The 16,548-nt window shown below is 42.2% G+C and overlaps 1 protein-coding gene across 12 annotated transcripts in view; it reads right to left on the bottom strand.

Moving 5' to 3' along the window:
* Positions 1–7,596, bottom strand: part of lrrc7 (leucine rich repeat containing 7) — a 79,382-nt gene extending 71,786 nt beyond the window's left edge. For 6 of the 12 annotated variants that reach the window (XM_030432529.1, XM_030432528.1, XM_030432531.1 and 3 more), the window contains exon 1: positions 6,916–7,595. In XM_030432529.1, coding sequence (XP_030288389.1) covers positions 6,916–6,940 — 25 coding nt within the window. In that variant the 5' untranslated portion in view covers positions 6,941–7,595. Of the gene's footprint in view, positions 1–6,915 lie in introns of all 12 variants that reach the window. The other 6 variants (XM_030432534.1, XM_030432533.1, XM_030432539.1 and 3 more) reach the window with 2 other exon arrangements.
* Positions 7,597–16,548: the final 8,952 nt, after the last annotated feature.

Below are 16,548 nucleotides of genomic sequence, written 5' to 3'. Positions count from 1 at the left end.
AAAGAACAGAAGACGTTTCTCCTTGCGTGGACGCTTGACACACAAACTGGGTCGCAGCAAAATAGACCCATTTGTGCATACAATGTTGGCAGGTAATGTTTTTTTTTTGCAAACTACTTATCCGTGCACATTTGCTAACGTCACAGGGAACCTACCATGTTGATATTTCAACGAAACGCGTCAAATCATGTTCACAATAGGGGAGACCGTGGAAAGATTAACCATTTTTCATATGTAGGATCACTACATCAAGGCAATCATAGTTTTGTCACTAACTAATATATCTGCATATATTTCAGGATGTTGTGCATCCCTTCAAACGAACAGAATGAGTGTAAACATAACTGTTTCGATAATATAGCATGTCCAAAAAAAGTGGTCTTGTGGCACAACTTACCCCGTGTATGGGTTAAGTTGAGCATAGGAACGGGGTAAGTTGAGCTGTGTTTGAATGTTTTTTTACAGTTTCCCAGCAACAAGGGGTGGCTCAACTTACCCTTTGGCTCAATTTACCCCAGTCTCCCCTACATGTTTATTACCTAACTTTCCTGTCTAGAGGGGGAAGGAGTGGTGATGGAGTTACAGGCAACAGGACAGTGACAACGGTTTGAGTCTGGGCTTCGACATTTGTGTGACAAGTCAGGACATCTCTAACCATGTTCGTGGCGTGGGTATCTTAAGCCAAAATACCATCTTTTCCTAACCCTTACCAAGTTGTTTTTGTGCTTAAACCTAACCAGACCATAAGCACAGCCTTGTCATAATATACAATTAGAAACAAAGTTGCAACATAAGGAAGTGTAAAGCCTCAACATATCAGTTTTATGGCAGAAATGTAGATTGCCAAAATGTATTCTGGTGATTGGGTTGCTATTAGAAGCTGCACTGTTATCACACAGAGTATACACACTGTATACAGTACATACTGACCACTGTATAAAATTGCCCCACTTAGATTCACGTGACTTGTCCGAGGTCAGTTCCCTCCAGAATGAAACTGAGCAAGCAGGAAACATGGAGACAACATGGAGGGAGAAACACACACACACACACACACACACACACACACACACACACAAACTCAGCAGATTCAGCAGAAACACTGGGTCACACCGTATGACACATCGAACAAGTGTGAAAGACTCAGCTACGCACACACACACACACACACACACACACACACACACACACACTCACACATACACGCAGGGTCTAACATACAGTGTGAAGCACCTTGCTACAGACCTGCCAGGTTGTTTTAACAACTGCACGGTGACCTATGGTTTTTGCCAAACTGTTTGTTTGTCCATTATCAACACATGAATATAATGCCACCGTGTTTTGTGAATTAACAGCCGCTCCTTTTATTTCCTATGTGAAGCAGCAGTGAGGCACCTACATACTGTGTGTGACCACGCTGCCTCCCCACTGTCCTACTTTACACACCCATGAAAAGCTGCATCATCTCAGAATGGACCGGGCACATAATAGCTACAAAATCATGGCCTGGATTCCTCCTTTGCCGGCGACAGGTCATGTCTTTTAGTGTTCCTGTAGCTGTCACAATGGATGAGCGGAGACTTTTTGTCGAGACAGAGAAATACCTGGAGCTCTATGACTTGTTCTGTCACTGAATCACAAAAGGAGATGCCTGCCGAGCCACAGCTGTGGATCTCAAAGTGAGGCTTGAGGAATCACATGACACTGCTGCAATGGGCATTTTGCACCTGAGGGCATAATTCAAGAAACACTCGAAACAATGCACGCATGTAATAATAATATGAGAAGAGACTGCAGGAGATGGCTACCTCTTCTTAAAAGACTCCACTATAGGGCTGCAGGAATAACATCTTTTTTTTTTTTTTTTCTTTACCTGGTTAAAATGAGCTCAGTGTTAGACGATGAAACCAATTCATATAAGACGCTCGCTCGCTTTTTGGGTAAATTAGACAGAAAAAGGGCTGTGATCATTGATTATCATCATTACCGCATACATTTATGATCTGATCAATCATTCACACAATATAATGATGGAAAAAGTTAAAGATAGATTATTTCATTTTTTCAAAGCTAAGTGCAGCATCCTCCGATGTCTTCTTTTATTCGGCCAGTGATAATTTAAAAAAGAATACGAGCAATTTGACTGTTAACTAGCAAAGAAATGCTAAATGAAAGCGGTTGTTTATCGTTAAGATGAAACTGACCTTTGCATTTGCTAAGTAAATGGTTTGTAAATCATTTAACTGTGTGTTAACAATCAAAAAACTATCAACTAAAGTTCAATTTATCATAAATGTATTTTTCTTGAAGATGGTTATTAGCAAGCATTCACAGAAACCTCTCAAACTGTGTAAATAAATCAACAGATTTTTTAGCACTGATGAGAGAAGTCCTTAAAAAACAAGCCAAGTCTGTCAATTATTTCGATGTTCATTCTTTCCCATGTCACCCACTTATGAGCTGGTTGCTCTTTTTCCGACAAAAGCACACAAAGAAGAACTACGACTGCTTCGTGACAGAAAAAAGCTGAATAATTTACCTAAAGGAGCACATGGTGTGCTACAGGACGACGCTCGAGAGAAAGTGGCACGGTTGGCATTGAATTAAGTTCAATATTTCATTCTTAAAGATGCATTTTCCTGCTAAAACTGAAACTGGATTCAGAATCTCTCGCTCGAGCCAAATAATTATGTCACCCTGGAGAGAACAATGTGCATGATGCAACCATGGCAACACTGTCACTGAGACTGGAGGGGGGACAGAGCGATGCTCCCGTATGAATCCGTACTCGCAATGAGGGAAAAAAAAAATCGCATTAAACCAGTTAAATGAACAAAGCGAATGTGATAAATTTATCCTCTGAGAGACCAGTTTGGAACAGTTTCGAGCAGCCTGTGTGAACCTACAGTACAGTACGTGCCGTGACGAAGAGGATAACGTTTCTGTCTGTTCCTCCTCCCTCCCTCGTCTCCTCTCTGCTTCTCTTGAATCCACAAAAGGTTCCCTTACACGGATTTGTTGGTTTTAGCAATATGCTGCAAAATTGCATTAAAGGTGTGTAGTTTCTTTTTTCAAACAGGGTAATGCTTCAAGTCATACTCCGAAATCCAAAATATAACATTAATTCACTCCCCGCGGGCTTGAAGGGTGGCTGTGAAACGTTTGCAACTTTGGTCAGCTTAAATGCAAGCTACAAAGGATTTATGTCTTCTCATAAAGCTGCTGAAGGGGGATTGCAACTACAGCTGTTTTCATTATCAAATACTTCGCCCATTATTTTCCTGATTACTCAAGTAAATGTTCTTAAAAGACCACAAATATTGAAAAATGAATCGAAATGTCACGGAGCTCTCAAGATGATGCCTTAAGATATCTTGTTCTGTCCAGCCACCGATCTAAAACCCAATGATACTCAGTTCATGACAGAAGGAGACAGAAATTTAAGTTGGAACAGCCTGAACGACGTCATTTTGGATACCTTTGCTGAAGAAACAAAATACAGATGGCCTTCTTTTGAATTCACACTCCAAAGAAAGAGGGGGAAGGAATATGCTGCTTCTCGTAGTTGCTGTTAGCAAGCTAGCTCAGTTAGCCGTGCAGTCAGCAGTCCAGACTCAGAGTGGTTTTATGAGAAAGACAGGCTGAGGTGTCCCTTAAGCATGCTCATTTCAGTAGACAATTGACATAATGTCTTCTTCATATTCTGTTGGGTTAGGGGATAGGGTGGATTTAAGTAACATTTTTTAATCTTTTAAACCAATCTTTTCATCAGAGTAGCAGCAAATGAATGAATGTATGTGTTAATCAACTTACTATTATGCAGCATATACTTCTGCACTGTCCATCCTTAAACTCAGTATGTGCCTAAAAGAAATCTGCATTTCGTGAAAATATCCAAAACGCACTGCTTCCCTGTTGAGCCGTCACCCTCTTTGAAGCTCTAGAGCTCTTCTGGAAAGAGTCATATCTTAACAGAAGCAGCTCTGTGAAGTGGCTTTATAAAGATATGCTCTGATAAAAGCCGAATTCAGCTGGACTCTTCACCACTTCCTCCCGCATCATCTGTGACATCACCAAAAACCGACAACACCAATATATCACCATCGCAGCTACTGCTGCCGCCGTCGTCATCCTCGATAATATCACAATTCATCCCCATCATCATAACACACACTGCAGATGTACTGGTATCTCTGTGCCCCTTCCCTCACTGGGTCTCTCTCCCTTGGCCCATCACCATGACGATGGGAGCCGGTTCCATGGATACAGTCACTAGGCAACCGGCAGCATCAGCATCAGCAGCAGGAACAGCAGTGTCCTGTCAGAGCGAGCGTTACAGTGGAGCAGCAGAGAGAGAGGGAGGAGAGAGAGACTGAGCCCGCCTTCGTCCTCGAGCTGCATGCAAGTTTGCTCCCTGACGACAGAATATTATATATTGCATTTATCGTGTCTCGGATCTGAAGCATCTCAACACTCAACAGTAAAGATGCTCACTGAAATATGGACTGGAATGAAGAGGACACTGGTGAGGATATATAAAGTTAGACTAAAAATCGCTTTCAATATCGATAAATCCACCCAGCATGACATCTTTAAAATCACACGTTCCATCCTTTCAGTCCAAAATCCAAATATATATTCAGTTTACTATCTCACCCCCAAAAATGTCAGAAGGCAGCACATTCTTACATTGGGGAGGTTGGAGACTCTCTTTAACAACTAGAATGGCAGTTAGTGGACACATACCACCGCCAAGGCCAAACAGTCTCCTTTCGTTTAATCAAGCTTAGTCCAACATCAAACTCAATAGCCCTGTGGAACTCTAATCTTTTAATCAGCCATAATTGCTTAATGTTAAAAGAAAATTAGAAAATCATTCCTGGATCCGTCCCTTTTTTTTCAGTTTTGTGAAAATCCGTTGAGTAGTTTTTGTGTAATCCTGCTGAAATCCCAACTAAAAAACAAACGAACGGACGCGGGTGAAAACATTAACCCCCTTAGTGATAGTAACTCATCAGTTTATCAAAATGGTTGCCGGTTAACTTTGTATCGATTGATTGGTTGATTAATGGACTTCGAAAGGAGACTACAAGTACCTCGAATACTTGCTGAGGGGGAGTCCTATCAGCAAACGCACAAGTAAAAGAAACTGCTCTGCCACTTGTGCCATTGGGTAAGCAGCATTTGTGCTGCATTTGGTCCAAGTGGAGTTGATTTTAACTCCTTTAGAAAGTCTTTGGCTGTTAAATCTGTGAGATCTGAATTTTATAGACATTTGTATCAAGAGTTAGGTCATAAGAAACTTTCAGGTTTGTTGAAGGGAAGAGAATCTGTCGAGAATATAAGGCACCGTCTACAATTATAAAAAAGCCAATTACAAAAATAGTCATGACAAATGGATATCGAAGAGAAAAGCTGAAACTTTCCTACACTGCTCCAATACTGGCACATTTTACCACCAGTTTTTATCAGGAAATACGATTACAAGAACTCAATTTATGACTAAAATGTCTTTGAATCTATAGAGTAAAAAGTAGAATATTTCCAGTGAAAATGCAGTCGAGTAGACGTATAAAGTAGCGTAAAATGAAAACATAAATAACAATCAGTTAAGAGTCTCCAGAAAAAGTAACTAGCTGCCATGTCTGTGCGCCAACGGAAAGACAAAGACATGATTTGCACTGAGGAAGACAAATGAGGCAGATCACTCTACGTGTCTGGAGAATGACATGCGCGCTATACTCTGTATACACACAGACTGTAGACGGGGCTGATGTGCCCCATGACGCCAAAGAAAGAGACCGGGACCGAAAAACACATTAAGGCCTGTTAATAAAATGATACAAAATAAGGCTATTAGCGATGACCGCAAAGCCCCGCTGAAAAGAAAATGTATTAATAGAGGCCATCTCAGAGGCAACACACAGACAGAGAAGCTTTGAAATATGTTGCATTGAAGATTGTAATTAAATATTCCCTTTGATTAGATGAAGCCCCTTTATGCATGTTGCTTTGGTGCCCCTGCTGCAAGTCAGAAAGACACTCAGTATGTGTGCTGCTTGGTCCAAAGACCAGACCAAAGTAAAAAAAATCACAGCACATAACTGGAAAAATTATGATCCAGACAATAAAAGCTGGTTAACCTCGTGCAGGTGTGTAACGGCGGCACTAAAGCATTTAGCCCGGATAGTTAACAAGCCTTTGTCATTACAAGCGTGACTGATATGGCTAAGTAACGGGCGAGATAGGCTAATAAGCAACAATACCTCAGGCTGCCGGATTTAACAGGTGTGTGTGTGTGTGTGTGCATGTGTGTGATAATGTCTCAGCTATGCGAAAGCTATCATGGCAGAACGGCTGGGGGGGGGCTACATGTCAAGACAGGAGGGTATATGACACTGCATCATATATCATCCTCTCCCTCACACACACACACACACACACACACACACACCTCTCCTCTCTCTTACTCACTCTCTCTCTTCCTGCAGTCATGGCTTTTTCATTAGCTCATCACAGGCCCGTGAATGACAGGGAAGGAACCGATTTGATAGAAAAGGAAATAAAACAATAATAAAAAAAAAAAACACACACATTCAGTACAGACAAAGCCAGGTCGTGTTGCTAAATAGCAATATCTATTAAAATATGAAATAATGCTGTTAGATTTATCACATGACACAAGCCTCATTAAATATGTATGGTCATGGGAAGATCATGAGATACCATTGAATAAAAAAAAAAAAATGAGGCGTCTAATGCACATTTTTGAATATCTAACAAAATGGGCATCCTGTGCAGTGATGAGCAGAGTGTGAGAGGCGCTGATGCTGTTCCTCGTTAAAGGATGCACTCATGATCACAGGACGCATGACAAACACTGCAGCAGGTATGTGTCAATCCGTGCAGCCTTACGTTGTAAAGTAGAGTAGTTATCCATCTGTCAGGCTGCTGGTGGCGGATCCGGTTCTTGTAAGAATACAAAAAAATCACTCTGGTGGCCCTTGAGGACACCGCAGCAGCAGCAGCAGCAGCAGCACCGGATAGGATCAGTCTACCGGGACGAACCGAGCCGGTGTGAAACCAGGACAGGTACCCGCGCTGCCAGCCGCATCCTTAGTACCCGCGGGGCCGGAGAGCGGTGGAGACGCGCACGTCAACCCGGGTGAGAGCGAGACTCATGTCAGGCTCAGTCCGTGAGGTTTAAATCCAAGTCACACTCTCACACGCTACAGTCAGATCTCCTCGGCTGGTTTCTTTCACCAGATGCCTCGCTCCGCCTCCATGTTTAAGAAATGAATAATAATAATAATAATAATAATAATAATAATAATAATAATAATAAAATCGAAAGCGAAGACGCGGTCACATGCGGGAAGAAAAGCGAGGTCAGCGTGCGGTTATTAAAAACCGCACCGAATGAACGGATCCGTGACCGTGTCTGTGAGCGGTGCCCCTCTCCCTCTTCTTCTTCTTCCTCCTCCTCTTCTCCGTAACCGTGAACCCCGCTGCAGGGAAAACACATTGAGCAGGAGCGTCTCCTCCCATCTATCCCCCGTGGAGAGGGGAGGGAGGGGAGGGGAGGGAGAGATGGATGAAGATGGAACGAGGACGCCAGAGTATGCGCGTGCGCATGCGGGGGGGTGCGCGTCTGTGTGTTGCAAGCCTAATTGTGCACGAGTGTGAGTGTGTGCGCGTGTGCGTGCGTATGTGTGTGTGTGTGTGTGCGTGCCAGAAAGAGAGAGAGAGAAAGAATGAAAGTCGCCTTTTTATCTTATCATCGTGTCAACACGCACACGCGCACGCACAGGCACGCTTGTCCCTGAGACTGTTGCCAGGCTGCCTCGCTCTTTTCCTGTGAGGGAAAATGTTTCTGCTGAGGACAAAAATAGCCCAATGTTGCTAAAACGTGATTTTAAATGAGAAGGGTTTATATGTGTGTTCTTGTGTGTGTGTGTGTGTGTGTGTGAGGGTGCTGGATGTTTTATTACACTATTTTGTTCCTCTAAAAATATCTACCAGCTGTATACAAAGGGCTACAACTGATACCTTGGCAGATAATTAACCTGCTGATTGATTTCATTTGGTCAATTGTCGGCCAGGACAATACATCCATATTATACTGTTACTGTAATATGACAGTGTCCTATATAATCTTAGATGTTGGATATCACAGTGAATTTCACCTACAGGGGATCAACGAGGTACATCTTACCTTATTGTGATAGGCAAACGTGTTGTATTTTCCTGGCTTTAAATCCCGCAGTAGAGTAAACTCATTTTATGAACTTACTAGACTGTTCTGCTTGTTGTGATACTTGCCTTTACCCATTTGCATTCTCACCACGACTAGGCTACCTTCTTGAAGGTGTGACGTGCCTGTCCCTATCCCCGCAGTACTAACAAAGTGGCTCCGCTAATTCAGTTACAAGCGCTTTTCATTTCATGAAACTGCTTCACAACAAACGTCCTCCATTATTAAGCAATTTGCTTTTATTATGAAGCGGCGTTACAGGAAACGCTGCGTTCTCACCAGTAGTAACTGAACATGAATACCGAAACAGCTGAGAGGGACCACGATGAAGCAGTGTAACACAGCAGATGTTAGAAAGTACAAACAGGCCGAGAGAAATTAAAGGGTTTCAGTTAGAAGCTACAAAAGTACTGAGAGCAGGACACACTCACTTTTAAAAACGTCTTTCTCTCAGGTTTCCTGCACAGACATGAGATTATTATTGATTTTGGGGGGGGGGGGGGGGGGCAGGTGTGGCAAAATGTCACAGAAGCTCACTTGGATGCAGGCTCAGGTTGGCCCTACTACAGATCAGGTCCAATGCCGGCGCAGCTGGTGGTGAAAAGCGGATCACCGTCATCAGCAACAAGCAACCACCCCCCGCTGCCAAAGACTCAAACTTTCTGGCCTTATGCCCGAGATAAATGTGTCCCTTCTCCTCTTGACCTACACCATCAAACGTAAATCTGAATCTGACAGTTGAAACTACTCCATCCATCAAAAATGATGATCGCTGTGTCATTGAAGCCCCAGCTCATTATTTCAATTCACAGGACTGCTGCTGAGAGTGATGACTGACTCACAGCAAACTTGTAAATCCACTTGTCGTCCCTCACATGGTGCTACCCGTCGAATGATTTCACTCGTCTGTAGGAAATGTAATGTTTCTTGAGAGTGCATGATGGAGGTGCAGAGGCTTTAAGTTTAACATGAACAATTGTTGAGAAATCCAATCATTTGTGATGGATGATGACCTGCAGAGGACCCCTGTTAGTTGGTGATGGACACCGTGACGCCAATTTGTCTATTTTAATATCAGTTCAAGAAATAAATCCACAAAACAAAGAGTTGGCAGTTTGTTCAGTCTTGGCAACCAATAATGAGCTGGTTGGCAATAAATCATTAACTAGACTCCCTCCAAAATGTGGAACTCTTTCATAATAGCTTGATTTGAGCAGTTCATGTCCTCAGCTCAAAGGTTTGATCTGGTTTGTAAATTGTTGCCTGAAAGTATTTTATCTCTGCTTATCATTCCATCATATATGGTCGTGGTGATATCTACAGTGCAGTTAAGAATTGGAAAGGATCGTGGTTATGACATTGACTGTATCATTCTTTATCATGGCCACTGGTTTCAAAGAGAAATATAAATGACCCTACTTCTCACTTGATTTATTATCTCTACAGTTACTGAATGCGTTTATGGTCTCAAGCACTAGTTCCAAGTCTTGTTCCAGCATGATGTTCATTTTGTAAATTAAGGTCCCACTGAGAGTAAAATAAACTTTAAATAAAATGTATCTTGTGATTGACGGAAATCCTCTGATCCTCCGCAGCACCACCATCTCGGCCAACATGATACAACCATAATGCTAAACTCGAGGCTTTGAAACAGCAGTCCACAAACCAACTGTGATGTCACGGTTACTTTATATCGAGGGTATATCAAATAAACTATTGTTTAGATATCGTTAGGGTTTGCCGGAATGGTACAGGTATAAAAAGATGTTTTATGGTTAATAAAATATCAAACAAAGTCTCCTCTCCTGCATGAGAGTTGGATGTGCAGCATTCCTAATCACCACCTTGAACTCTGGACTCATACTTTTATCCTACCTACAGAGCAGACTGCTTCCTGCATCAGTAGTGAACACTGATGTGTTATTTAGTTAACGCTGATTTATATGTTGAGTATTCAGCATGAACCAATGCCACAGCATTCTCGGCTAATTTGCCATGCCCGTTCCCTAATGGACCTTAGACTCACAAAAGGCAACAATAAAATGTATACAAATCAACATAAAACACAAACAATAGTTTGTTGCAGTTACCATTAAACTCAATGACGAGTCCAAGATTATTCCTGACCATGTGGCACCCCTGCGTAAACCATTTCATCTTGATCTTGATCCATTTGAAGTTGTCAAGGTTAAATCCTGAGATGCAGAATTGTCCAGTATGGAGGCAGTTTGTAGAAATAACTAGGCTGAGATTAAAGAAGCATGCTTTTGACAGGTCCAACGCCAGGGCAATCAGGATACCCAAGTTTGAGGAAAGTGCCTGCCCCTCCCTTTAAACCACTGCTGAGGAGTCCTTGAGCTCAACTGCAACAAAAATTGGCTTCAGTGGACTTGCTCAGAGGCTAACAGGTAGCTTTCAGGTATAAACTGTGTGAGTCCAGAGCAATTACGTTTCTACAAAAGGGAATTTACCCAAACAAGGGTCAAAACTGAAAATAAAATAACTTGAAATACTTGGGTAAAATCTTCTATTTCATGATGTGATCAGATTAAGAAGATCTTTGATGTGAGGAAAGATCATGTGCCAGCGGTGTTGTCTTTCAGTGATGTCTCAATGTGAGAAAATGTTAGCTGAACTTCTGAAGTGCAGCGCCACTCATGGTGGTTTGTTTTAAATTCTCATAATCTAAATCCAGAGAATGTAGACAGTAATGTTTACTACAGGACAACCAGGTGAGGACAAGACACATAGGAGCTCAAAACAACAGGTGAAGGCTTAAAACTGGATCAGTTATATTAGCAAATGGATGCAAGTTTCTGAATATATGAGATATAATATATATAATACAACATATAACTCCCCTTCAGGTTGTGCGGACAAGTGGATAAAACACTGACACCCGACACTTGAAAGCGAAATATAACCTTTATCTTTTTTTCACTCTACTCAACTCTACTCTAACAAATGCCATAGTATCCTTATGCCATATGTGCCAGTTGCCAGTGCCAGGATGAAGCTCTAGTTAAACCCAGATGGCAGCACTGGGACTCTCCAAGATTGACTGAGTTTAACAACAGTCTGTGAGAAAACAGAAAGCTGGCCAGCCAGTCGCTCTGTCAGTCATCAAGTCATCTCTCTTTTCCTGTCTCTCTGGGTAGGTTTACATTTTTACATAATATGAAACCTTGCCAACTTTTATATGACAAAAGCCTCAATGGCAGTTACTAAGGAGTGAGTAAGGAATAAATCAGGACAGATTTTATAATAAAATAATCATGAATCAATTACTAATTAGTTCATCGTTAGTTACCCCCTTTTTGCATCTTCTAATATATTCGATCTAATAGAACGACTGGGGTGTGAATATAGTGATCAAAATATTTTAGAGAAACCTGCTGTCTGTTTTCTAAGACACTCATTGAACTGTGAGAAAATACTCAGTAGCTAAGTAGCTACTTGTCATAATCATCAAGTAATGCAGGATTACTCGTAGTATGTTTCACTTTGCTTGAAGGTTCCCAAAAAGAGAAACTAATGATTAAGTAATTAGTAATTAAAGAGTTTACCTGGTAACCACTCGTTATTAAGTTTCATTTAACTTGGAGGGACACAGAAAGAGTAACTAATGAGTAAGTAATTAGTAGTTAATGAGTGATCACAAGTTGGCGCCGCCAAGCAGTTGGTTCAGCAAACAACCCATGAAGAATGTGGCCAGTGTGTCCATTCATAGATGTGTATTAACTAATCAACTATCATCAGCTAATGATTCATTAACATCTTCCATTATGTTCTCTATTAACTCATCATTATTTACTATATAGTTCTTAAATCACAGTTATTCAGGAATCATGAAGATTAATTAATTATGAAGTCATTCTGAATTGACTACTGCCATTTTTGTGTACCTTATTATTAAGTGTTACCCAAAGGGCAATAGTATAGTTAACTTTGTGGCATGACAGCAACTAGAAGGACACAATGGGGATGCAACCATCATGGCTGGAAGTGGGTGCGCTTTCAAATAAAGCTATTGGGGAAACAATTCTTAAGGGTTGTCCACACACATAATAAGGTGATAAAACATCAACGTCACCATCATGTCAAGTTTAACTTAAAGGGATGTAACTACCTTAGGCTGACTTTGAAAGAGTCCTGTTTAACAGCTGGGACCATGTTTGTTGCCTGGCCAGAGAGGCCTAGGGCTTTTATAGTTGTCTTGAAGAAGTTATGTTTGTAAAACAAGATGTCATACGATAAAGTGGTCTCCGTTTAGGAAAGTCTGTCACATGGGTTCTCTCTGGGTGCTTCCTCCCACAATCCAAAGAAATGCAAAAACATTGGTGACATTCTCCCAGTGTCAGCTGGGATCGGCTCCAGCTACCCACCCCCCCGCCCCCGCCATGACCCTGAAAAGGATAAGCTGTTTCAGATGATGGATGAAAGGATGGTAAGTACTATCCTAAGATTTTTGTGCAAATGGATGCATGGGATTTTAGTCAAGTCTGTATATCATGGAAAGATGTGAGCTGTAGCTGACTTATTTGTATATAAGTATTAATGTCAAAATGTCAAGACATCCCTGAACAGTTGCTTTTATAAATCATCTTCTTGCCCTCTGTTTGATTACAGTGATGTTTTACATTACCAGCGTTTTACAAATGCAGTGAGCCACAAGTGGAAAGGCTTTACAGTGATTTAAAATCAATACGAGGAGGGCTTTACTGAGCTTCACGTTGTGTCTGTTTATGACTGACTGCTGCTTGTGGGTTATCTCTTCAGGTTCAATAGTCCCAAATATCATATCAAAAGTTATGTTTTGCAGCACTTTTATTCATTGATTTATCTGGACTGTCAAACACCAGTATGCACAATTAGTTGCTCAGTTCAACTTTTTCAAGCTGTGAAGTTTAAACCTGCACAAGCATATTTCGTTTATGCTTGTATAAGGAGCAGTAACTAATAAAAGATAGAAAGTTCAACATCCATTAAGTGCAAACAGCGTTGGCACAAAAGGACAACTTCAGACAAGAAGCTACAAGCCAAGACAAGACAATTTGACTGTGCCCCGAACAATTATTTCTTAGATTGTCCTTTAAGTGGAAACAGTCAACTTTCCAATGCTAGCCTTTCCAAGTGGCACTAAGTCGTGACTATCCACAGCAAAGGACAAAGCAGTAGTTACTTTGTTCGTTTAGTCGGTAATGAAAATGTGGAAGCTGATAGAAATGGTGCCAAACTGCCAACCTGACTGGACAAAATTACATATCTAAAGGGAGGTTTATAGGAACCCAATCTAGACACAGATGGTGTCATTATTCTATAATTATATTGTGCAATCAACATTCACTTCAAAATGATACGTTAAAGCAGAAAAACTTTTCGACTGCTTGTTTATAATGTAAATACTGCAAGATGAATGAGGCTCTTAAGAGACTTGTCAAGTACCTCAGATGTGAAAGCATCAAATTTAAATACAATAAATGAGACAGAGCACATTTACACTCAGTGTAACACTTCTGAAGGCCAAACGCAGCCAGGTTTTGCCTACTGGTCCTATTTCAAGCAGCTCAGATTCAGCTGATTTTGCCCACAGATCCTATTTTGGGCAGCTTTGGTTTACAGAGCCAAGCATGGATCTGCCATAAAACATAGGTCACACTGCTGTATATTTAGAGAGCGCGCCTATTTTGGGTAGCAAATTGCAGCTCCTTCTCAACACCTCATACCTGTTCTGTGAGTGTAAGCTGGAAATACAACAATGACGCTCATAACATCACAATAGCAGGATTCCAAACTCTGCAGCTACTGTACAACAATGGCCACGGAGATGTCAATCAAACCTGTCCAAACTCTTGCATATTGTGACATAATCTTCTATCTTTGTGAGGACCAGTTTGAGTTGTATACATCAAGAGTGAAGACATTTTTCAAAGGTGGGGACATTTTGTCCAGTTCTCACTACTTCAGAGGACTCTTTGAGGGTTTAGACCTGGTTCCAGGCTAAGGGTTGTGTTGATGTGTGTAGCTGTGATAGTTATAGTTCGGGTTAGAGGCAACGGCAGCTCTAAAAGGCATAAAGACACAAGCATGTGTGTCTCTCAGGGGAGGATAGTTGATGACAGAATTGTATCTTCAACACACACACGCACACACGCAAACACACACAACACACACACACTGCTTCCTAAAGAGAAAATATGAGTATGAGATGGTACCCTGCAGGTAGCAGGATGTCACGCAGCGAAGTGACAGCCTGGTGCAGAACCAGCAGAAAGTGTTGTGTCATTAAATCACTGAAGCCTCAATAGTTGCTTCCTGTTAAGATGTTCACTAAGTTAATGTTTCCAGGCAACAAATACAATTCTAGTCAGTGAGGAACTAAGCTAATGCCAACTACATTTTCGAGTTAGATAAAAGCTCTAAAAGGATTAATGGCTTCAAACCCTGAAATGTTACAGTACAAGGTTTAAATAATAATAACTATAATTAAAGCTGCAAGCAGTGATGAACGGGCCCTCGCAGTCGACGCGCATCAGGGCATGCTGCTGTCGGGTGTGGAAGGAAGGGGTTAAATGTCATTTCTTGTGTTCAACATGTGGCCCTGTGACTATGACTGTACATTGGCCTATGTGTTCAGCAAGGACAAGCTCACCCAAGGTGGGTCTGAGGTCAGAGTCCAATTGGAAATCCAAGAGGAAGCGCTGACATATACCCTCGATCAGCTCAGAGAAAAGAAAAAATTGAGCATTAAGAAAGAGCTGATGGAGAAAGAGATATGTGGCCTGAAAGCCCAGCTAGATAAGTCTAATGTCCACTGCTCAAAGACGGAGAGAGAGGAGGTGAAATCACAGAGCCATGTGCTCTGTAAGAAACCGCCTCTAACTCTGGATGAGCTTTAAGTACAGACTTCTCTCAGCAAGACTCTCAAAGGCGAATGGCAAAAGATGCATGAGGATGAGAATCTAAAGTTGAAGGAGGTAAGAGATCTGGAATCAGTGCCTCAGCTGGCAGCAGGAGAAGTCCTCTCTGCTGGTGGAGATGGAGAAATCCAGAGCTCTCTATGTGGCTCAGCTCGACGGGCAGAAACACAAGAACGACAACCTTGAGGCTGCTCTGAAAAGAATGAACAGCCAAGCTCGTGTTGAGGAAAAGACATCCCTCATTCAGGCCACAGAAGACGTGAAGACTCTGCAACAGCAGGCAAACAAGGCTGTGGATAGATCTCAGGCTTTCCATCAAGCCCAGCTTGAGGAACACAGATTGGAAACCAGGAAGATCACATCTGCCCTGAAAACGGCAGAGGATCTGCTGGAGACCGAGCGCCTCAGCTGGCAGCAGGAGAAATCCTCCCTGCTGGAGGAGATGGAGAAATCCGGAGCTCTCTTGTGTGGCTCAGCTGGACGAGCAGAAACACATGAACGACAACCTTGTGGCTGCTCTGAGAAAAATGAACAGCCATCGTATTCAGTGGCGGGAGGAACAGAAATCCCTCATTAAGGCCTGAGAAGACTTGAAGAAGGAGAAATCCTCTCTGCTGGAGGAGATGGAGAAATCCAGAGCTCAGCTGGACGAGCAGAAACACAAGAACAACACCCTTGTGGCTGCTCTGAGTAATGATGAGCAGAAGTTGCAGGGTCATCAGGAGGAGTGGCAGGAGTCAAAGATGTCCCTCATTCAGGGCACATCTTAGGAAGACTCTGCAAGAAAAGGAGCAGCAGTGGGAGGAGAAAGAGAGCCAGAGGAAGAAGAAGAAGAAATGGTTCCAAAAGCTCTCCTCACGCCGAGATCCACGCTGATCCAGTGGAGACTTGCTCAAAGACATGCATTTGTCATCCCTGGGCTACACTAGGTTTTCTCCGGGTGCTCCGGTTCGCCTACTTTTATTGAAGAAGAAGAAATTCTTCTTATTTTACATATCCAGTCCCTCTTGGATCGCTTTGGATCAATTCTTAAAACTTATTAGAAATATATATATTTTTTTAAATCAAACATAGAGCTTGTTCTGACACTTTTTCATACCGCGACTTTCTCGCGCGAGATCATGCGCAAGGTTTTGACCGGTCCGGATGTGCATTGTATTAATGTGTAATGAGGCGCGCGTTGATTGGCCGCAGGAAGGACAGAGCCGGAATCGGGGGCTAGTCTGCATGCACACAGACTCCAAAACATAAACAGCCCCCACACTAAATGACGAACCTTACGGAATTCAGGCATTTATGTACGAGCCGGAGTCGGAAACCGAACGGGAGAGTGAAGAGGCAGAGATGGTGGAAGAGACACGTTTACAGCAGGAT

Source organism: Sparus aurata, chromosome 11 (genome assembly GCF_900880675.1).
Source record: "Sparus aurata chromosome 11, fSpaAur1.1, whole genome shotgun sequence".
Lineage (NCBI taxonomy): Eukaryota > Metazoa > Chordata > Actinopteri > Spariformes > Sparidae > Sparus > Sparus aurata.
Note: the sequence above shows the minus strand (reverse complement) of the source record. Positions and strands in the feature narration are given on the sequence as shown.